The 17759-nt window shown below is 31.2% G+C and overlaps 1 protein-coding gene across 1 annotated transcript; it reads left to right on the plus strand.

Moving 5' to 3' along the window:
• Window positions 1-869: 869 nt before the first annotated feature.
• Window positions 870-6578, plus strand: LOC107851519 (protein LIKE COV 2). The gene is made up of 7 exons (XM_016696576.2): window positions 870-1240; window positions 3388-3440; window positions 3525-3634; window positions 4669-4836; window positions 5376-5473; window positions 6000-6126; window positions 6341-6578. Exons 1-7 carry the CDS (start codon window positions 1130-1132, stop codon window positions 6439-6441), a joined length of 768 nt encoding a protein of 255 aa, XP_016552062.2. The 5' UTR covers window positions 870-1129; the 3' UTR covers window positions 6442-6578.
• Window positions 6579-17759: the final 11181 nt, after the last annotated feature.

Raw genomic sequence — 17759 nt, forward strand, 5'->3', positions numbered from 1 at the left:
TCCCTTCGTCCCAAATAACCCATCCCAAATTGAGATGACACATTGATTAAGAAAAATAATTAATAACATGGCTAGTTTACTATGGTATCCCTCTTAAATGATGTTTATATTTTAATTTGAAGAATAAATAATTAATGCAAAGGGTAAAACATGAAAACAAAAATTTTGTAATAAAAAAAGATAAGTAACATGAGAAATCAAATTAGAAAATTTGGGATGAGTAATTTGAGACGGAGGAAGTATTAACAAGTAAAATCGAATGAAGAGAGAGTACTTAGCTAGCTTTTGCTATAAACTTTAGATAATACTCTAAAAAAATATTTTTAAATATTTATTTGATCGTAGATTTTAAATTAAATTTAAAAAATATTATTAAATAATTATTTGACCGTAGATTTTGGATTATTCTTGAGACTTTTAGTCACAAATAGTGGCTGATCCCGAAATTTGATAAAGAGTGAAATTTTTCTTTCAATTATGTTAAAAATGTGTAATATTTAATATATATCCATAGTAATTAAATTTAACTTTTAACACACCACATAATTTTCCATATGCAATGAACCACCACCTAAGATTGCTCCCCCATGCTCACAAAATTATACTCCCTTAATTTTAGTTCATCATTTTTTTTATTACATGTAAACAAAAAGATAATTTTACGAATTCATCCCTTAAATTTTTTTTTAGAAATTCTTATAAATAAGTGTGAATACATTAAAAAATAATTAATCATACGATTAATATAGAAAAAAATCAACTAGCGAACAATAATATTAAATAATTATTTTTAATAAAACGACCAATACTAACTACTTTTAATAAAATACCATTAATATAGAATGAAGAAACTATTTTTTCTCTAAATAAATTATATATCCAAATATAATTTTACAAAAAAATCACAAACTCAAATTTTCGTGAGAAGTTGAAAACAAAGAATTTTTATTTAATGATTATTTCCTCCCTTGATTTGGAAGTTAACAAAGTGAAAAAGGTGACTCACACAACTCACAAATCTCTTCTTGTCTTAAACCCCAAAGTATCCCAACTAATCTTCGCAACAATATCACCGGTCTGTCTCTTAGGTGTTTTACAAGTCTTCACCATTTCTTTCTAAGATCTAGAGATGGCAGAAGAGAAAGATCCGACTTCGACAATACCACTAAGTCAAGCTACTGAAGATCCTGAAGACCCCATCAAATCTCCTCCTGCTGAACCTAATTCTTCTACCCGCAAGGTCACTTTTTCTTTCTAATCATCTAAAGTTGTCTGAACATTTTCTTCAAGTTTTACAGGAAATTCACTCTTGCCCTTAAAACGGGAAATGGGTATTTGTGTTTTTGCTATAACAAGTGTTTTCTTGATGCATAGTATTGATTTCTTGAAAATATGGTGAAGCAGTGGAAAAGAATGCTTAAATGGGAAAATGAGTACTTCTTGTTGAGAAGTATTTTATTTTTATTTTTTTAAAAAAAAAGGGTAAAAAATGGGTACTTCTTGTTGACAAGTATTGAGTTTCGATATTTAATTCTTTGGGGTCAAAGGGTAGTATGTATTTACAATATCTGAACTACCAATTGGATGCATTTCCTATTTGACCATAGATTTCTAAGTTGAATTTTGAAACTTGAAAATTTGAATTTTTAAAGTTGTGTTTGGATATGCATTTTACTTTGAAAAAAATTGAAGTTTCACGAGTGGCAGTGAAATTTCTCCAAAAATTGGTGTCAGCTAGTTTTTAGTTTTTGGGAATTTGAAAATATTTGAAGATCAGAAACGCTGCTCGTGTATTTTTCTTTTGAAATTTTATAGGAAATTTACTCTTGCCCGTAAATCCGATAAAGAAAAGGGAAAATGGGTATTTGTGTTTTTGCTATAGGAAGTGTATTCTTGATGCAGAGTATTGATTTTGTATGTGAAATAGAGAAGGAATGGAAAAGAACGTTAAATGGGAAAATGGTTGCTTCTGTTTGCCGTAGGATATGGACAATTCTTGTTGAAAAGTATTGAGTTTGAATATTTTAATTTTGGAGTCAAACGGTAGTGTATATATTTACAATATCTGAAATACAAATTTGGATAACTGTATTTCTCGTTTGACCAGAGAGTTTGAAATTGAAATTTGAAAATTTTAGTTCTTGAAGTTGTGTTTGGACGTGCATTTTTTGTGAATATGAAATTTCAGCCAGTGTTGGTAACTTGAAAATATTTGAAGACTAGAAATTTCATGGCCAAACAGATATTTGAAAAATTTTCAAAATCTGTGGCCAAACGCTAGCTAAGTTTCTGCAGAATACGACAGGAATTGGTTCTTAAAACGGGTTTTGATATTTTTTCAATTTACATGCTCAAGGACAATATGATTAGTTTGTATTTCTTTCATTTGGGCGGGGAGTTGTTGAATAATTAGAGTCAATTTATGTACAAAAGGTACATTCTAGTAATCTGAATGTGAAAATGTAGGAAAAGGGGATTCTTACAGCTAAATGATAGTTTTGATATCATCAAAGTCATAGATTTTGTGCATCCTTATAAAACAAAAGGTCATAGATTTTGTGCAGCTTACCTACTTATGAGAAATATAGTTGGTAGTTTGGGTTGGGGTAATAACTTATTGATTTACCATCATCCTATGCAAGCATACATTCTTGTGTTATGGTTTTGAAACTGATTTGATAGAAAGGCGTTATTGTTAGAAACTATGTTGCTTGAACTTTTCAAAAGTACCTCTGGCTCTGGGTGCGTGTCGGATCCTCCAAAAGTCATTAATCTTTTTTAGGATCTGTTCGGGGTGCACAACACTTTTGGAGAGTGAGCAATATGGGTTAGAAATACTTTAGCTACTTAGTTCTTTTGATTTAAATTGGAAAAAGTTATAGGAACAAGTTTATCTGGTTATTATGAAGAGATTTAAAGACCTTCCAATTAAACTTGAATCTAGAAAAGAAGTTCAAACTGGTAAACAAGTGGTCCGAGTCAAACTAAATAATTTAAGAAAATCAGGTTCTTTGGGAAGTTTAGCAGTATATTCACTAGTGCTTTTCCTATCCAATGTACCAATATATATTCTACATATGTTTATCTGGTTATTTTGAAGAATTTATTATAGCTTGTGGAATAGCTTGAATCCAGAAAAGAATCTCCAAACTGGAAACAATTGGTTGACATGAGAACAAATGATTTAGAAATTCATGTTCTCTAGAGGTTAACAGTTTAATAGACACTTGCTGTATGTTCATTCTCTAATCCTTTTTAATCCTTGTAATGCCAATTGTAATACAACTTCTTATGAGAAAAGGACATATTAAGCATTGTCTCTAGGCATATTCCTGTAGGCAGTTTTACTTGTACATATCTTAATAATTTTTCATACACCTTTTACAGGCTTGCTGTTATTTTCTTCAAAGCTGGGTATCCAAGAAGTTTATGACTGGATGGTAATGGCTTTTCTCTTCTGTTGCTTTACCAATTTTAATAGGTTTTGGGAATATTCCTGACAACTTCAAAATTTGAAATTGCAGTGTGGTTCTCTTCCCTGTGGCGGTTACATTCTTTGTCACATGGTGGTTTATTCAGTTTGTTGATGGTTTCTTCAGTCCACTATATGAACAACTTGGTATTGACATATTTGGTAGGTCCAATTTCCCAAAATTTTGATAGCTGCAGTTAGTTTTCTTTAATGAGGTTGTTTATCCAGCCTCTTGATACGTATGACTCGCTTCATATTTTCGTTTTCCAATATTTCATTTCTGCATAGCTGCAACTTTCATAAGATGATAGTGCAAATTGTTCTTTGAAATTTGAACTTATCAGCTGCATAGATTTCTTTGTGAACACGTAAAAAGTTACAATCTCCTTTTGTTGAGGAGAAAAGTAATGCAATGAATTATAAACTTTCTTTACTTACCAGAGCAAAATGAATTATAATGCAATGAAAACTTATTAGTGCAATATGAGCAAGGAGAAGCTTTTATGATTATATTTTCTTGTCTTGTCTTTGGTGGTTCTTGTCAAGTTTGATTATTTTGTTTCATACTAGTAGAGATGGAAGTAAAGTTTTGTTTCTGGTTAGTGGTGGTAACTGGGGATTTCAGTCAGCAGCTTCGAAAAAGGTTATTGCCTTCAGCATACGACCAACTATATTCAGCTATATAAGTCTAAGATGCTCGTGGTTGACCGGGTATAACTAGAAATATAAGGAGTGAATAGCCATTAATCGTGCTTGCTTTCTTTCCAACCTCAATGCATAACGTTGTGTTTAAGGGTTAGCCATTATCCAGCAGTTCCTGCTGATCCACAGAGATAGAGGAGAGCATGGGTTCAATTGCCAAAAGAAATTCTCCAACTTGTATGAATTGCTTTGCTCTTAGAACTGTGATGTTGATATCAGTGTATATGTAAAGACACACTATCCTTTTCCTGAGGTTTAAAGGCATCTCACTTGTGAGGAAGCTGTTGATGCCTATTCTTTTTCATCAAATATCTAACATTTCATCACTTGAAGAACTTAAGCTGGTTTTTGATGGTCGATCATGTTATCTTCATAAATCTCATGTTTCCATAGGATGGCTTGTGTGTTGCCGACCTCCCCTCTTGTATTAAAAGTTGTTACGTCCATTGTATATTGCCCAGATCTCCTGACCTTTTAGACATTTGTTGGTGCAGGACTAGGATTTGTCACATCTCTTGTTTTCGTATTCTTAGTTGGAGTTTTTGTTTCATCTTGGCTGGGTGCTACTGTTTTCTGGATTGGGGAATGGATTATTAAGCGAATGCCATTCGTCAGACACTTATACTCGGCCTCAAAGCAGATTAGTTCTGCAGTATCTCCAGGTAAAGCTACAGATTTTTCTTCTTATGAGGAGAATAATGATGGAATGAATCTTACCTTCCGTTTGTTAAGGGGCAAGGCAAGGAGCGGTGCACGTATCTAATTGATGGAAAGGGAAAGGGGGTGAGTTGAGTTTCAGGGAAGATTGGGGAGAACTGCCCTTTTTTCCTTAATAGTTTACAGACTATGTTACAATCGTCTTTTCCTTTCATCAAGAAAAGGTGGATAACAAAAGAGAGAAAAAGGAAGGATAATCTCTAACGGTGGAGTATAACGAATTTCAGAGCTGTGAAGTTAACAAGTGAAATTTGAAATAAAGTTTAATCTGATTTCCTGGACTTTCATTTCAATAATAAAGGGTGTCAAAAAGCATGGTGATCAGGTCCACCAAGACAGACAACGCATCAAATTTGTGCTTTGAAGACTGAAAAATAAATACTTTATTTGAGAGTTAGGTTGCTCCATGAAGTATTATGATGTTGCTGTATTTCGTTGGTACGTTTTGTTCTTGACTGATTTGTTATTCGTACATAATCTACAGACCAAAACACCACTGCTTTTAAGGAAGTGGCAATCATTCGTCATCCCCGTGTGGGTGAATACGCCTTTGGTTTTATAACATCATCAGTTACCCTTCAGGTATTTGTTCTCTGCAGCAGATTTTCCCTTTTTGATACCATGCTGTAATAGGGAAAAACCATCTTCTTTATCACTTTCAGAAATGCATATTTTCTTTTGCTGATAGACAAATAGATTAGAAAAAGCTGTCACTTTCGGCTTAAATTCTGTATGAATTTGCTTATATTCTTCATATGTTATCTATCTAATTTTCATACACGGTTTGACTGGGATATTATTTTTCCTTTCCTGTAAATGCTGAGCTTCTTTTATTAGTCAAGTGCTGAATGTTCTTTTGATGTGCATAAGTTCCTTCTTGAACTACTGACATTTTTCAAATATAAGCTCATCATACTCTCTCTCGCCCTACCCCCCCCCCCCCCCCCCTCTCTCTCTCTGCCCCCCATCCCCCCTCTCTCGGGTGGTGAGTAGAGATGAATGATGAGAAACAGAAAGAACAACTAAATTAATGAACATGGAAAAGGGCATTTTATTATTTTGTTGGCTGATATCAGTAATCAATGACACATTAATTCTGGATTTGCAGACAGATGAAGGGGATGAAGAATTGTGTAGTGTTTTTGTCCCTACAAACCATTTATACATTGGTGATGTACTCCTGGTTAACGCCAATGATGTTATAAGACCAAACATGTCCATCCGCGAAGGCATTGGTACGTCTCTGGTTTTTTTGGTATCTTGTCTTCTAATGTGTCACTCCTTGTTTAGCATTAGTAACTTGTCGAAACATGCATTTTACTTGATGGTGTCCTTAGCTTAGTGAGTTGTCTTTCTAAAAATAACCATGGAAGGCTATGTCCAAATGCTTCTAATGAATTTCGGGTTTGTTTATGCAATTGTTTCTAACAATGAAGCCAAAAAATGCAGAGATCATCGTCTCTGGAGGAATGACCATGCCTCAAAGGATCTCTCATGTGGCAAGAGTTGCACGACAAAGTGAAAGAATTCCACTGAACAGAATTAAGTAACAATAGTGATGAACATGACAATGTAGGACCGTTTGTAATTAGTCAAGGAGGAAAAAACAATCATACATACATTGTTGTAATTTTTTGTATCTACTCTGATGCACCTAAATATGTTGTTATTATGTGTTTGTTCTTAATTTGCAGTAAAGTGCTTAAATTAAGGTTTAAACTTTAAATTCGTATCTTAAGGGAATCAAATATGTGACCAAGCAGATATGACCAGTTACCCTAACTGGGGGGAATGTGAAAATGTGAATATGATAAAATATAACACAAAAGAATAGAGAAGGACAAGAATAGAGTGTAATTGTTATTTCTCTTGAGGGATGAGAGATCATGAATATAATGAATAAAATTCCTCTATTTATAGGGAAAATACTCCTAGTTTCTGACTAAAAGACGGATACTTCAAATCCTGATAAATATTAATTAGATCTTATTAGATCTTGATAGACATTCACCATAATATAAATATATTTATAATACTCTCCCTTGAATGTCTAGATAGATAATGTGCCTCGTTAAAACCTTACTAGAAAAAATTCAGTGGAAAAAAAAAATCTAGTGAAGGAAAAAGAGTACACATCTCTAATAATACACATATAGGTTGCCTCATTAACAACCTTATAAGGAAAATTCAGTGGGACAAAACCTCGTAAGGGAAAAGAGTACAACGCGTATCAACTCTCCCTAATTAGAACATCCTTGAACCTTTGCATCTCGATCTTGTGCAGCATCTTCCTGAAAGTTTCAATTGGAGAAGATTTTGTGAATAAATCAGCCACATTGTCACTTGAACGAATATGTTGCACGTGAACATCACCATTCTTTTGTAGCTCATGTATGTAGAAAAGTTTTGGCAAAATGTGTTTCGTTTTATTTCCTTTTATGAATCCTCTCTTAAGATAGTGCTATGTATGCTGCATAATCTCTGTATAATATTGTGGGTAGATTGTCATATTTCGCACCACATTTTTCTCGAATGAGATGTATCATGAACCTCAATCATACACATTCTCGGTTCGCTTCATGAATAGCTATTATCTCAGCATGATTCGATGAAGTGGCTACAATAGATATAGCAGTACTATCACATATGAACACATAGCCTGTTTGAGACCAAGCTTTATGCGAATCAGATAACTACCCAACATCAGCATGACAAATAAGATCGGGACTGCAATATTGCTAATAAATTAACTGAAAAGGCTATATCAAGCCTTGTAGTATTTACAAGATATATTAGTACATCAATTGTACTAAGATGTGGTTCTTCATAACCAATTCAATTCGGTATATTTCTCATGTCAGCAAATAATCTATTGCTTTTGAAAACTCTCCAAGAGTTTCAATAATTTTCAAGCTATTAGCTTATACAATGTAAAAATTATCAATAAGTTTCTCAGAAACTTTTATATTTTGAATCCTTAAAGAAGTTTTCATGTAAATTTTGTCAAGTGACCATGTTCAACATGTCATATGTGACATCTTGAAGTGTCTGGATTGCAAATCAAATAAGGTTTACGCTTACCAAGATGCATCCTTTCATGTCACTTGATAAATATTCTACATCAGCATGCTTAAATTAACGTAGAATTCAGATCCTCATAATCTTTTACAATATTGCGCTAATATCATATCAAAGATATCGTTAATGATATATCATTTTGTATCAGTTCACAGTATGAAATAACATTTTGAGATCTCATCATTTTATTATTTTCAGGTACCTGAACCTCTCATAAGTGTTTCATGAAGTGTTATGTCGTAGGCTCTTCAAGAGCACATTGCTTTCTTATTATAATTATTTGTTCCTTATTTGAAAAGGATTATTTTATTTGGAACCGATTAGTCTACCATGCTTCATGCATGCGTAGACTTTGTCCTTTATGAACACAAAATAGGAGCACTTGCAGCTTAAATATGAGATGCATTCGGCATTCTACTTGAATTATCTTTTAAATGAGGATCTGACGATAATTCCTAACATATTTCATGGCTGCTTATAATCTCCCCCTTATGTTTGGAAAACTAACATACATCCTCCATCTTTGTGCATCATGGTATATTGATAAATCATATACCGCATATCAAAATTATTAGATGGAATAGTTGGTTCCTGACCTTGAACCAATTAAGAGGGAAGAAATAATCAAAATTTATTGGTCTAATGCATACAAGTGCCATTGTATGCAACATATCATATTTCAGACCAACACATGAAGCTTTGTTTTTATTAGTAATGATTTAGCTATTTATCGAATGCATTCAATGCTAAATTATCATCATCAAGATGAATTATCTTGATTACACAATCTGAAAATTATGCTCTTAACTCAATTTTATTGAGCAACAACTTTATGAATGTCAAACTGTAGGTTGACAATAAACTTAAAAGTGATCATCTTATATCGATGCATCTTAATTGATCACATGACTGGTGAACGGGCCCATATTCACCTTTTATATTTTTCAAATTTTAAGGGATCCAATCCCAAAATTAGTTGGTCCAACCAACTTATCATGAGAACAAACAACATTAAAAATAATGAAGAATTTTCTAATTCTTCAATATATGTTCAATTGTCAGTATACACATCTTTGAGATGTCGGAATCATTCATTTTAATTTATGAACTTTTATTCTAGTAAACTCCAAGTTTACCATGACATGTGCATTTTACGTTAGTAAATTTCAGATTTACTATTACATGAATAAATTTCTGATTTACTACTTTAGAAGTAGATTTCAAAATAACTCTTCTCGATTGTTCTGCCTCATTGAAGTGAGTGGTGATACCATCACAATCAAGTGTACATTTGCATTATAATAAGCTTCTCATTCCCCAGGAATGGAATATAATCGTGCCTTAAGCCTATCAAATTATGATAACTTATAGACTCATTTAAAATATTGCTACTTCTGGAACAAACTAATGCATACATATAATGTGGAGAACTTTTCTCCAACATATGTTTAATTATAATCATAATAAGTATGTGAAAATATCACCACTTGTATTCTTTCAGACATATTATACACTGCTACCGCATTCACTTCAAGAATGAAGCAAGTTGTCAACTTTCAGATATCATATATTGCTACTATATTCACTTCATGGAATAGAGCATATCAATGGAATAACACCCATTATTTTGCCTTAGCCATCATAATATCATCAATATGGTGTATTGAGATTCAAACTCAGTATTTTATCCATATAAAGGCGTCTTAGGCATAAATTGATGGGACTTGAACCCAACATCTTAAACAATATTATTTTTTGAGAACAAATTTAAAGTATAAATGGTTCCAAATCACAACTTTCACTTAGATCCAACAAATCCAACAATAATTATACCATTGGTAGCAAAAAATAAATAATATCAAAAATTACTAATCTTGAAATTACTTTAGATTTATAATCTCATCTTGTTTGACAGAGTCTCGTTTTCACATGGTAGCAGTTGGTTATAAAATTATAACATATAACAAACACAATAATTTATTATGTCTCAGTTAATAAAGAAAAAAAATTCCACAAAGTAACCTCTTATAACGTCTTCATGCAAGGGCACGATAAAGTAAAATTGAAGCGAGAAAATAAAACATTGCGACAGAGACTGAGAAAAATATGAATTGCTTTGGACAAAATTACACCATACAGTAACAAAAATAATGAGCATGTTAGAAAAGAAAACTAAAGGCAATCAAATAACCCCTTCTTCTTTTTTCCAGTAACCAAATCAAATAACCTTTTTTTTTTTTTTTCAGTAAGCAATCAAATTTTAACAACAAACACAATACTAACCAATTTCTTTGAATAAAACTGATTATTCATGTAATTGTTTAACAGAAACACAGATTATTTTAAAATATCATACTTACGAAACACAAAAGAATAGAGAAGAAGAAGAATAGAGAGTAATTGTTATTTCTCTTGAGGGATGAGAGATCATCTTGATTATAAATACAATGAATAAAACCCTCTATTTATAGGGGAAAATACTCCTAGTTTCCAACTAGTTTCCAACTAGTTTCCAACTAAAAGACAGATACTTCAAATTCTGATAGATATCAACTAGATCTTATTATATCTTGATAGACATTTACCATAATGTAAATACATTTATAACATTATGTTAATAATGTACAATTATTATTTTTTTTTCAAAAAAAAAGGGGAAAAAGACATTATTACCCCCTGAACTTGTCACCAAAATTTACTTTAACACTTAAACTTAACTTGTAATTATTTACCTCTTAATAACTTTCAAGTGAATTTTATACCCTTTAAAAGGCTGACGTGACAAAAACTGTAAAATAGGCGAGTTAAGGCAGAGAAAAAGTGAAAAAATAAAAAAAGTAGGGTCCACTTCTTATTTCCGGCCACCACCTTCATCTTTCTCACACCCCACCACCCCTTCTCTTCTCCTTACTCTCTTATCATCATTTTCAATCAAATATATATTAAAATATTTTTTCATCCCCAATTAAAGACATATCAAAATATTTTTTTCAAGCAATTTGATAAATAAAAATCAAATTTGACATTTTCTGAATCACCAAATTGCTTGTAAATTTCATCCACAAAAATTATATCGAACAATTTTTTTCTCAAAAATTACAACCACTCCAAATTTAACAAAAAAAGTTTCACTTTTTCTCTATCTCTAATTCCTTTTACCCTCAAATTGAAACTCAAAATCTTTCGCATTACGATTGTAGTTTCTAAAGAATTAAATTCCAATGATTTGAGTGTAGAATCAAATTAATGAAACTCAAAAATGGTGATTGCGGATTTCGAGGGTGGGGTGGGGGAGGAAAACGAAAATTTGAAAATGAAGAAAAAAAGAACCGATGGATTGGAGTTGAAGAAGAAGATTTGAGTTTTGGGATGTTGAGGGAGGTGACTCAAACGTGGCACGTGTGTACTGCACTCTTCGTAGTGAGAGTGGTATAATATTTTTGGGGTGGTATAAAATTCACTTGAAAGTTATTAAGGGGTACAAGTTAAGTTTAAGTGTTAAAGTAAGTTTTGATGACAAGTTTAGGGGAATAATTATGCATTCTCCCCCCCCCCCCCCAAAAAAAAAAAGTACAAAGTATTATGAATCGGGTAATCAACTGTGAAATAAATGTTCCTAGTGAGTTAACTAAAACAATTTGTAACAAAATTTCTTGTAAGATTTTGTTATACAATGGGGTTGTGCGATAGTTGGTCAGAATTATGTAAGCATTAATTATGCGGGTATTAGTTATATGACATCAGTTATTCTATCTTCTACCATGTATAACATACATATCAATTTTCTCATAATTTATATATGTATTAATATATCAGTTTTTAAGTTGTAAATCAGACATCATATTAATTTCATATATGAATAACTTGCATATAAATTAATACATAAATAACACGTTTCTTTATCGGCTATCAAACCATACCTAAATTTATGGTGTTATAGAATGTTTTAGTTGATTAAGGTGTTTCATCAATATATAATAAGTGTTTTACTACCTAATACCATGCGCACCAATCTTTTTCTTAGGGTCTTTGATTAAGGGGGTGTTTGAAATTGTTGTTGGGAAGTCAAAAATATTTTTTTTTTTTTAAGAAAAAAAATGCTTTTTTTGATAAAGTAGGATATTTTGGTAACTTTTAAATATAAGAAAAAATAATTTTTCTGTTGTTAGAAAGAAATAGAAAACAGAAGCAGAAAGTTATTTTTAATGTAAAATATATTCCCATCACTTATACATATATATCAGTGTATTGCTTATTAATTAATTACCATATATCATAAATTTGATTAAAAATTTATTTAAAAATTTTTAGTCTTCATTTTTAAATTATTAATTTTTTTATGTTTTTATGATTTATATATCATCATTATTTTACTACACACTCCTTTACTTTTTTAAAAAAATCATAATTGATGATGATGATAAATGAATATATTATGTATTTATGTATATAAATATTGATTGAAAATTTTATAATGTGTAATTTTTAATTACATATAAATAAAAATTTAATCAAAAATATTATAATAAATATTTAAAATAATTTCTCTCTATAAAATATTTTAATAGTAAAAGTCTATTAATACATGTTCTTAAAAAAATAAAAAACTTAAAAAATTAATAAATATCTTTTTTTCGTAATTTGTCTCTCAAACCCAATTTTAAAAAAAGATTAACCAAATACTATCCATTTATTAAAAAAATATTTTGAAATGGAGTAGCCAAACACAAATTGCGTTTTTTTAAAAATACTTTTCTGAGAAATTATTTTATAAACACACTTCTCAAATAAATCGTTTTCTCATAACAATCTCAAACGGGGCCTACGTAATGTTGTAATGCACTATGACATCTACATCTCAACCTATTTAGTGACGTGATTTCTACATTTTAGCTAGAGTTTAGATTTTAAAAACTTATCTTTAAATATTTGTTCACTTATAAAATTTGACCGAATTAAACATTTTCAAGTTGAAAATTCTACTCACAAAACATCAATATTTTATCATGCAAATACATGTTCGAACATAATTTCAAAAACTCAAAATTTCGAATTTCAAATTTCATTTTAAAAAGAGAGAAGTGTCAAGTACCCCTGAAATTGTCCCATTTTATTCATGGTACACCTGAACTTTGAGTTGTCTTAAGTACTCCCCCGAAGTTGTTTTACTATGTCGAGTGACCTTTTTTGGCCTACGTGATAAAATATTTGATTTCAAACTTCATCACGCACGTGATGGGGTTATTTTTTTGCCAAATTAGCATTTTCAATGGTAAAAAAATGAAAAAAATTTTATTTTTCTTAAATTTTTTCAAAAATTTCAATTATCCCTCTTCCTCTATCACTTTCAATCTAATTTTTTTTTTAATTCTATTGCTTCTACTTTATCTACTTATTTCTAACTCCATGAATTATAATATGAGACTTATTTGTGCACGTGAGTCTCCTTTCAATTGTGAGAATTTGATGGTCAGATGATAATCCCGGACGTTGATTCCTTGGTTGTATGCATTATGGTGTATGTAATTTATATTCTCTTTTTTTAATGTTTAGTAGCAAGTTAATTTTATAACTTTCTTTTTTATGAATTGCAGTCTCTATTTTGAACTAGTTGCAACTTTTTTGATTGATATGATCCAAAATTTTCTCGTCAAATCAATATTGTGATTTTGAATTTGTTGAAGAAGACCAACAAACAACAAAAAGAGTTGAAAGACAAAAGGATGTTAAAGCTAATTTTGTGCATTAGTTTGATATGTAATGTGATGATGTTCATTTACCTTTTGTGTCGTTGAATTGAAAATTGATGTTGGCGTATGTAATGATGCATTAGTTTGATAAGATGGTTTTTTTAACTGATATAGTTATATTTCTTTGCTGATTAAAGCAATATATTTGTAGTTATACTTCTAATATTTCTTGGTTATTGTTGGCTTCTCTGTAAGAAGATGATAAGTTGGCAACAACATAACTTAAGCATAATGCAATACAATTATAGTGATACAACACAACTTAAGCATAATGTAACAATACAACTTTGTCATAATAGATGCATTTCATAAATCTGATCATGAAACTAACGACACCATAGTGCTTAATTATTTCAACCAAAATCAAGTAGAGTACTTAAAACACCGACTGTCAAAACACATAATTAACGACTAGTTGAATCATTCTATTACAATACCACAAGTAGTTACAATAGCCAACAAAGAACAACTAACAACCACCATCCGTAGAACCTTTTTCCTTGCCCTTTGCATTTTTCTTGATGAAGTCTTTGCCTTGGTACTCTTTGATGGAGATTTTTTTATCAGTTATGCCCTTGTCCTAATCCCAGCAGTTTTGATCTGATTTGAACTTGAAATTTTCTTTAAGTAATAGCACGCACACTTTTTCACTTCAATCCCTTTGTTGGTTGATAACCAATATCATTAGTGACATGTGCAGAACTCACTATGCTTGTGTTAACCCTTCTACTACTAGCCAATCCTTGCTGAAAAATGTATGCCTTGATTATATTTTGACTAACCTTTTTAAAAATAATTAAAAGTATCAATTTAATAAGAAACTTACATTAACACAAGTATATCTAGTTTCAGAAATAAATACACCTTGACTCATAACTCTTGGCCTTTATAATTATTTTTTCATCAATTTTGTCAGTGTTGTTTGTGCTGATTTTTTCTCTCTTTTCAGTATAAGACTGTTGTGAGGCAACATACTAGAAGAACAAACTAGTTAATAAGTAATCTAATGAGATTATTACCTCTTTTGTGGCTGATTTTAATTTTCGATTGAAATTTTGTGGACAACCCTTTTTATTATGATTTGCTTCTTTGAAGATTGAACATGTTATTGACACCCCAAATTTTGACACCTTGCCATATTTTATCACTTCATCAATTTTTTTCTTTTTGTTTTTTGGTAGCCTACTAGGCATTTGTGTCACTTCAGGTGGCTAAACTATAGGATTCCTGCTATCTGACCATATTTTCATATTTGAAACTGACTGAATAAAGTAAGAATAAGCCTTCAAATATGCTTTCTTTCTCTACCAGATAAAAATTTCTTGTGATGCATCCAAATTTAAGTAGTTCGTTGCTGCTATACCATGTGCACGGGGAATTCCTTTTAGTTCCCATGATCTACAACTATATTTTTTTGCTTCAAATTCACAGTATGCTTGTATGCCCCTTCCATCACTTCAAATGCTTGATTATCATTCCAGTCAATGTTGCACTGCATTGATCTTTCTACATTTGCATTGAACATCATCATTGTCATTGGAGATATGTCATCTGTCCAAAAATTAGCAAATATTCTTGCCTTACTCACCCTTGTCATCACTTTAATCCTGATTTCTTCCAATACTAAAATAATAGTCTTGTTCCTAGGAATTAAAATTCAAGCATTGAAACTCTTACATTTATAATCCACACTATCACACTTGAAAAAGGTGTTGAAGTAAGCCTTACACCATCTCTCGTTATTGTAAACTATAAAATCTTCAATAATATCTCTGCCCAACCTGGATAGAGCATCAAGATTTAGCTGAAATTGTGCCTCAAAAGTTGATCTAGCACCAGTCTAAAATTTCTTCCTTCTCTCTATGCCTCTCTGTTTCTTTGATCAATTAGCTAAAATATTTCTAGCACACATTCTGTTCTCACATGGAGGAAGTATTTCTTCTGCAGTAGCAACTAGTTCCTGCAGTTTTAAAACAAAAAGATGAAGTTAGTTGATTTTGATCTAAATTAAATTTAAAAAAATATTAATAAATATAGTTATCTTTTGCATAACACTGATAATAGTGAGCTGAGAATCATCTCCTAAAATGAGATCATCTTGTAATATCGTCAAGAATCATCTTCATGTAGCCTTACTTTCTTTAAAAGTCACTGCCGATACTATTGGAACCATTTGATTGTTTCCATCATCGGCAATAGCTACCAGCAACCGACCTTTACAAATTCCTTACAAAAAACATCTAGCCAGTTCTATACACTTTCTGTGTCCCTTTTGAATTTTTTTTTTCATAGCTTCAAAACATATGTAGAAAGAGTGAAATTATTTCATTCCACTATCTGAATCAGTCAGCTTCACAACACAAGTACTACCATGATTTGTTGGGAGCAACATATCCTTGTAATCTAGGATTATGTTAAATTCAGCCACATGATCCCCTTTAATTTTTTTTAAAATCATCTTTCTTGTCTTTAAACATACTGTCTTGCCAATATAAACACCCAACTTTTTTCTAACTAATTCTTGAATCTCCCACCCTTTGATAGTTGACTGGGATATAATCCTATATTTAAGATAATTTGACAAAAATTTTGAATTACAAAGAAAATTAGTGTTGGTCTAAGTACATTTGTGCCTTGGGTTGTAGGTCTTAACAGAAAAGTTTTCAGTCCTCCCTTCCTTGCTAGCATACAATAAACATGGACAACCACTTTTACATTTCAGTATTATCCAATAAGTCTCATTTACATATTTGTCAAACTCAACCCCTCTTCTTTATAGCATATTTAGTAACTTCTTCTCTAAACTCATTTGAACTTTTAAATACTAAACCTAGCCGCCACACAATTACTTCACAAGTTGGATCATATATCACTGAACTACTCTTTTTTCTCCCCATTAACTTCCTTCCCTCAAATTCTTCATAAAAAATAGACTGTAAATCATCATCATTTTTAAAACTATCACAGTCAAAACTATCATAGAGTGGCTCACCTTCTGTTAATTTATCCTTATAATTTTTCTTATCATTTTTAATATTATCAAACCCATCATCCAATCCAACTTCACCCAAAAAAACTTTTGCTTTCTCTTTCTTCTTGTTACTCCTATTTTCTATCTTAATCTTTCTCATGTTTTTCTTCACTATCCTCAACTCTTCATGCACATCACTTTTACAGTCGATAGATTGGTCAGAATCATCATCACCATTATCACTGCCTCTAACCTTTTTTTCTTGAACAACAGGTTCTTCGTCTCCTTGAACAGCTGGTTCAACTAGTTCTTGGACATTTGTTTCAAGTTCTTCTTCAGTGTTAGTCCAATATATTGAACTATAATCATAATCAACTCCAACTTCTTCTACATTTTCAGATCTATCATGATTATTCAAAACAGAAGCAGTAGAAGAAGAAGCCAATCCTAGATCTTGATTTTTTTCCTTGGTATTTTCATATGGAACAAAACATACCTCATATTCTTTTCTGGCAGGTACAAGTGCATTAAAAGTCTCACCAACACTTGTAACTTGACTCATTTGTCCTCTTGATTGACCCACATACTCTATAATTGAGTTCTCACACACATATATTTATTGTGTTTTCACCTTTAAGAAATAATGCAATGTCATAAATATTCCTATCTTTTTTCAGTTCAATCAAATCACCCCCAATGAAGACACAACATAAGTCTTCCCCAACTTTGTAATACCAATGACTTTGCATAGTCTGTAATTTCAGAAATTGACAAGTGATCTTCATCCACGTTGTATACATACTCAGTCCAACTATCAATATAAATTGGACCAACCTCACTCACCTAGACACCCCTAATTTTAAATCTTAAGTTCAAAAACTTAGTAGCCATATGTCAATCTATAACCACAATAAAAATCAGCCAACTAGACACAAGTGCACAAATAGTCCCAACAATACACCAGTACATGAGTAATTTAATCCCAACAATTAATAATACAAGACAATTTCGAGAAAACCCCCCAAGATACATAAGTAAATTTATAAAAAGCCCCAAAATTGAACAATAC

This window comes from Capsicum annuum, chromosome 12 (assembly GCF_002878395.1).
Source record: "Capsicum annuum cultivar UCD-10X-F1 chromosome 12, UCD10Xv1.1, whole genome shotgun sequence".
NCBI classification, from domain to species: domain Eukaryota; kingdom Viridiplantae; phylum Streptophyta; class Magnoliopsida; order Solanales; family Solanaceae; genus Capsicum; species Capsicum annuum.